This window comes from Clytia hemisphaerica, unplaced genomic scaffold (assembly GCF_902728285.1).
Source record: "Clytia hemisphaerica strain Z4C2 unplaced genomic scaffold, Clytia hemisphaerica genome assembly, whole genome shotgun sequence".
NCBI lineage: Eukaryota > Metazoa > Cnidaria > Hydrozoa > Leptothecata > Clytiidae > Clytia > Clytia hemisphaerica.
In genome coordinates this window covers 654,929-661,799 of record NW_027104149.1, presented here as the reverse complement: position 1 = coordinate 661,799, position 6,871 = coordinate 654,929, and the positions used below count along the sequence as shown (strand labels likewise).

The following is a 6,871-nucleotide window of genomic DNA, read 5'->3' as shown; positions in this document are numbered from 1 at the left end:
AGATTTTATTATAAACATTGCATAGGAAATACTTACCTTCAACTGCTCTAACTTGGGACTATCTGACAAAACATGGGACAAGGTTTGTGTCATCATTCCTTAGAGATAAAGAAGATACTTTCAGTGAGACAGGGATGGTTAGCATAAACCCATCTTTTACTTCCATTCTCTTTATAGATCATAACATAACATAGCATTTTAATAATCTACTTTCTGCCAGAACAGGGATATTAAAAAATGAAAGACCCTTTTAGCTCATCTGTAAGGAAATTAAGTATCTAAATTGAGGTGAGTGAGCTTAGGATTTGCCAGCAAATGACAAGGAGCTGAGTCGGATTGGATTTTCCATGAATTTCGACCAATTTTGAGGTGGTAGAAGTTTCACAACTCCTTCTTCAGTTGACAGTGAGAGAATTCTCGTGCTCTTGTCATTTGCGACATGAATAATATCAAGAATCCACAATTGATAAAAGTTAACTAACCTTTGGTTTATTGCAGTTGCTCCAGCACGCATATCAAAATAAAAAATCATCTCAAAACTGAAGAAAATTAGGATTTTCTTCTTCCCATCTTCTTCGTTTTTTTTAAAATTGTACTAACATCATCATTGACAACACCAAAAAAAATCTAGAGCTTTTTGGAGAATTAAAGAAAGAATTGTAAACAACAAAGATAATACAACATTTAGAAAAAGAAAATATCAGAGTATTTCCCCTCTAAGAAAAAAGATTTCAATGATTTTCAAAAGATCAAGAGACAAAAAACATTCTCCAAACTGTCCAGATTGAACGTACACTTAGGTGCCAAATAAACGCCCCCACCCCCCCCCCCCCCCCGCTTGTTAATTTTTCGATTTTTTACCAACCCCCCCGGACCTTTTTAGGACCCCCCCCCCCCCCGTTTATTAATTTTTGAAAAAATTTCCAGCTACCAAAAGGAAAGTTCCTTGTTTTACTCTAAAAAGCCTCAATCTAGTCTATTTTGACCCTTTTTAGGGTTTTTTAAGGTCCCCTTTCCAACCTGTTTATTCAAACCCCCCGTTTATTTGGCACCTAAGAGTACTTACTAAAATAAATTGTTAAAACATTCCAAAAAATTGTGCGCTTGTGTGAATACTTAAAAACAATTTTCAAAGCACTGTTTACATTTGAAAATTTGAATGTATTTTTGACGTAAAGCTCTGTTTAGACTTAAGGCAATTACTTTTTTATTTTCTGGTTTACGGACATTATGAGGAAAAGTTTTGGACAGGAGGATGGAAAAAAAATAAAAATAAAATTGATGTTTTAAATTGTTTTTCTTTTCTTTTTTAAAATCAGAAATCGGAGGAAATAATAAAATAAAATTTTATGAAATTTGCTAAGTATCTAAATAAGTCTCTCTTCAACAACTCTTCTTCTTAGCACATATGCAGGAAAAAATTACTCTTGGAGTTTTTGTGGATAGGGAAATTCTATGGGGAAGTTCCCTGACACTAAAGGAAGGATCAAAGTATCTTTACATTGGCAGCATAGGGCACAGCTGTGTTAGATCATTTAACCCCCTTTCTCTTTCTCTTCTTTTCTTTTGTTTTCCTGTTTAAGTAAAAGGTTTTTTTATTTATTTCTTCTTTTTTGAAGGTCGGAGGAGAAAAAGTAAATAAAAGTTTTTGTAATCTCCATTTTATTTTTTTTTTATTTTGGCAAAAATAACGTCGGCGGATCCGTAAACCAATAAATAAAAAAGTATTTGCCTAAACACAGAAAAAACAACAGATTCACAAATTTCACCTCATTGATTTCCTCGAGTTTGCCTGCCATCAGACGCTGCTCAAAAATTACCTTAACACCATGTTCTTTGGCTAACATCGCACACTTCTTTCTTCGCACATGAAAACATTTTGTTTAGAATAATGACCTTAGATTTAGCCCAAGTGGATTGGAATCACAGGTTTTGTCATTATTAAAAGGTTTTTAATGATTTTTCTGCTTTTTGCACTGATGTAAAGGGAAGGCAAAGGTTCCCTAAGCAAAAGAATGCAAAGGAAATTGTGGTCAGGCCCTTTAAAAGTATATTTTTATTGGCCCTTGAGTTGAGAACGTCGAGGGAGGGTTGCAAAGTCTTAACCCTTTGAGCATCCTCTAATCTCTTTTACTAGAGGAAGCATCTTGAAATTTAAAATTTGTTCTCATGAGTACTTGGTACTTTGCAGATGGGTCTGTAAAATACATTTGAACCACCTGCCCTAATAACTCCATAGTGGGCACCCCCCCTTGAAAAAGGGGGGGGTTTGAGAATTTTACTGAATTTAAAAGAAAGGGGGCTTGTGAAAATTTCAAATGAAAGGGGTGGCTTGGAGAAAAGAGGGGGGGTAATTTTTTAAGGGGGGCTTGGAAAATTGGGCAATTTGCAAAAGAGTGTTTTCCATTCATTTTTAAATTTCCCAACAATTATTATATTTATAGTTAGAGATTGTAAGAGTTTGGGCGTAAAAGGTTGAAAAAGAGGGGGTTGAACTGGGTTGAAACTTAAACCTTGGAAAAAAAGGGGGTTGAGCTAAAAGAGGGGGGGGGCTTGATAGCCTGAGTAATGAATGTATTTAGGGTTAAGTATTTATTATTATTTAAGTATCATTGTTGCTTTTCAGTGAAAATATAATAATGACCACACAAGAAAAATATATTAATAATAACCACCAATTCAGTAAACCGCAAGGACTGCCAACAAATTTTCATTCCATTCCTAACCAAAGGGCAAATATTAAAACTGTTGTAAGTTTCTTTGATTTGTTTATGAACATTTTGATATTCAGTTATTGTTATACAATGGAATGAAAATGAAAATTAATTGCTCATTTTTGTTCATAGAAACCAAACTATTCAATCAAATTCACTTTATCTGGACATACCAAAGCAATATCTTCAGTGAAATTCAGTCCAAATGGAGAATGGCTTGCCACTGCGTGTAAGTTGTCTCTTGGTGATTCTTTTTATACTGTAGTAAAGTATCATTTAAGTATATATAATTTTCTAGGACATCATTATATAAGATCGAAATAAACACTTGAATCTATTTGTATTTTTAACTATTCAGCGGCAGATAAATTGATAAAAGTATGGGGAGCTTATGATGGGAAATTTGAAAAAACTATTGCTGGACATAAATTGGTAAGTCAAACCTATTTTATTTTGCTGTTTTGTTTTCTTTTTGCCTCAGCACAAACTGAATATTTATCAAGTAGAATTTATGACATCAACAAAAAATTCAAATTTTCAAAATTCTGTGAAATTAATAGAATCTGACAGAATCACAAAATGATTAAGAAAATTAAACAGAAAATTTAGTTTCTAAATTTCATTTAAACAATATATTTTTTTATTATCATACAGGGAATTTCTGATGTAGCCTGGTCTGCAGATTCAAATTTAATTGTGTCAGCTTCTGATGATAAAACTCTCAAAGTTTGGTCACTTGTTACTGTAAGTTTCAGGGTTGTTGATTATTATTATTGTTATAGCAGATGCTAAAAAATGCATCAACCCCAGAGTTGCGACTGTACTCTATAATTACTATATTACGTAGATACTCAGTTGTATTTTTATGAAGATCTGTGTAAGTCTAACGTTTTCCTAACAATAAGAAGTGTTTATTATCTTAATAATGATCATATTTCTTCTGCCAGGGCAAATGTTTGAAGACTTTAAAAGGACACACAAACTACGTGTTTTGTTGTAACTTTAATCCGCAATCTAATCTCATTGTATCTGGTTCAGTAAGTAGTGTTTTCTGTTCGAAAAGCTTTTGAATTTACTTTTTTATAAAAATCTGCAGAACAGTGAAGTTTATTAGATTAATTTTGGTGAGATTAAAGTTAGATTTTTCTAGAAACTTACCCAAATATCTTAAAGGAAGAAATTTTAGCGGATGGCTGAAAAGGTTTTTTCAGAGGGAATTTAATTTGGTAGATTAGGGATGCTTTTGTCAAAAAGGCGCCATTAAATAAGAAAACACTTTTTTACAATAGTTTAAATTTGAAATTTGAATTTGGTGGGAACTTAACTCGGCGGATTTTAATCAAATCTGTCAAATGCGCCAAATTTTCTTCCCACCAAAATTTCTTCCCTTTAAGGTATAATAATAATAATAATAATTGTATTCTTTCAGTATTCAAACTAAATTTCGCCCTCCTCTTATATCTTTAAAATGACGTATTTTTACTCAAATAAAAACAATAAAGACATTATAATTACATTTATTTATGAATTATTTATAGTTTGATGAAAGTGTCCGTATATGGGACGTCAAAAGCGGCAAATGTTTGAAAACACTCCCAGCACATTCAGACTCAGTTTCAGCAGTGGACTTTAATCGTGATGGATCACTCATAGTATCAAGTAGTAATGATGGGCTTTGCAGGATATGGGATACTGCATCAGGCCAATGTTTAAAAACATTGATAGGTAGGAGAATTCTACAAATATCTTTTTGAGGTTGCCTTACATGGAAACTACACAAGGTTAAGCAAATACCCTCCAATCCCCCCTAGTAGATACTTTCTGACCACTCCCTAAGCAAATTTCCGCTGTATTGATAACTATTTTTCAAACAATAAGAACTGGGATTAATGTTTGTATGATTTATGATTTAAAACTTTTTATTTCAGACGACGATAACCCTCCTGTATCATTTGTCAGATTTTCACCAAATGGAAAATATATCCTAGCAGCTACGTTAGATGAGTAAGTTCAACTTGATTCAATTGCCGTTTTTAATGGATTTGATACATGTTTTTTTTTATAAGCATAACGTTTATAAGCATACCGAGACCTGAATTTGTCTAAAAAATAAGCATATTACTGAGCTTGCTTTTGAGGTGTGTAAAAGATGGAAAAGAAGTCGTTGTAATGCAATTGTCGTTTGTTTGTGTCTGAAAAAGAAGTTGTTGTAATGCAATTGTTGTTTCCTGAAAAATCTTTGTCTCATTACTTATTTCCCTATCCTCATGTATAGCAACGACAGATTTTGGAAAAATTGGAGATTCGAATTTTTCGGAAAAAATAAGCATATGATAAACATAATTCGAGCCTGAGTCTAAAATATCTCTACGCATAACTGAGCTTGTTTCCCAAAAAACATATGCTTCTAAAAAAAACAGTAATAGAAGATCTGGTTCAGGTATTTGTGTTGTTTTGTGTTTTTATGCTGTGGTGGTTTAGCATCAAATGTTAAAGGTGGTTTCGCAAGCAATATTTTGAACTATTTTTTTTATTTTTTAGCACATTGAAACTATGGGATTATAGCAAGGGAAAGGTGATTACTATTTTTTACAAACATAGCATCTAGTTTTTGTATTAGTGAGTTATGATATGTTCTCTTAAATTCAGATGAAAGTACTTGCAGTGTCTTTTGCTGTATAAGTCTTTTTAGTTATCTTTTTGACGTATAAATTGAATCTTTACACTTTACACTTTTAATTTCAGTGCTTGAAGACATATACTGGCCATAAAAACAACAAATACTGCATCTTTGCAAACTTTTCAGTCACTGGTGGAAAGGTGAACAACATTTCTTTGATAGGCCATCTATTTATTGACGGTAAAACTTGAATCATTGATGAAATGCTATCACTGAATAAAATTTAATTTTTTTGAAAGATTTCGTATGTTCTCAATAACAATGCCGAAAAGTCGAATGCGAATAAGAGTCGAATAATAAGTTCCAAAATAACTGTATTCATTTGTTAAGTTAAGTCTGTTTTTGCTTCTTCATTTTTCAGTGGATTATATCCGGTTCAGAAGACAACTTGGTCTACATTTGGAATTTACAGACAAAAGAAATTGTTCAAACTCTGGAGGGACATTCAGGTAATATCTATTGCTTGGATATTGAACAATGCTCATGAAAGTACAGATTTGAACCTCATGAGCTGTCACGTGATTATTGTAATGATGTTATAAAGATTCTTCATTGGATTATTAACTGTAACATGTGTGTGACCCATTCAATGCCTTTACCCATTTTTCATAATTTCCTTTTAGACGTAGTATTATGTTGTGCTTGCCACCCAACAGAAAATATTATCGCATCGGGCGCTCTTGAAAACGACAAAACCGTCAAAATATGGAAATCAGACACTTAGCATTTCAGATTTTTTATAGAATTTTTCACTCATATAAATAATGTAGATCGTGTAAATTTTTAGAAACCCTTTTTATTATTAGTGTCTTTATACCATTTTATTATAAATACTTTTTTAAAAAACGAAATAGCACTGTTTCTACTCGCTGCACCGAAATGGTTCATTTTTCTCAGAGGTTGATTTAGTTGCAATAAATGAAGATTTTCAGATCTCAGAAGAAAGGATTTGAATCCGTTTGAGCTTGATTCAAAATTTAGAACAGAGTTTGACATTTTTAAAAATTATTTTCTTGACTCTGATTTAGCGAAATCGAAAATGAAAATTTCGAAGAAGAATTTAATGATAGTGAACTAGCTTATTAAATTTATGACACCCCATTATTGTAAATTGTTTTGGGTTGTACTAATAATTGTCGGAATGCAATATAATATAAAGATAAAGAGACTTTGAATTCAGATAAATTTAAAAATCATATCTTAAAATCCTTACAGGGTGTCTATTAAGGCAAATACATTTTAAATTCTTGCTTGTTGTTAACCCTTTATAGGCTGAAATAGGATATAATAGCGTTGAGCTAAAAAATCTAAATTTTGACCATAATGCATAAGCTACTTTTATTTCAGCTCATTAACTCCATTTTTGGCAAAAAATGGTGTAAGTTGACACCCGCTGGCCTCATTAAAGAATAGGTATCCATCCATATGGATTCTTTGGCTGAAATGTGTATATAAATTTGCTAAACATATGGATCTT

General features: G+C 32.1%; 1 protein-coding gene across 1 annotated transcript; it reads left to right on the top strand.

Moving 5' to 3' along the window:
• Positions 1-2,846: 2,846 nt before the first annotated feature.
• Positions 2,847-6,569, top strand: LOC136814015 (WD repeat-containing protein 5-like; the record flags this gene model as incomplete). The annotated part of the gene is given in 10 exon segments (XM_067070523.1): positions 2,847-2,943; positions 3,073-3,146; positions 3,369-3,458; positions 3,662-3,751; positions 4,253-4,439; positions 4,643-4,718; positions 5,256-5,289; positions 5,460-5,534; positions 5,756-5,843; positions 6,018-6,569. Coding segments are annotated over 10 exon segments (912 nt in total), but the record flags the coding sequence as incomplete, so codon positions are not given.
• Between the last annotated feature and the right edge of the window lie 302 nt (positions 6,570-6,871).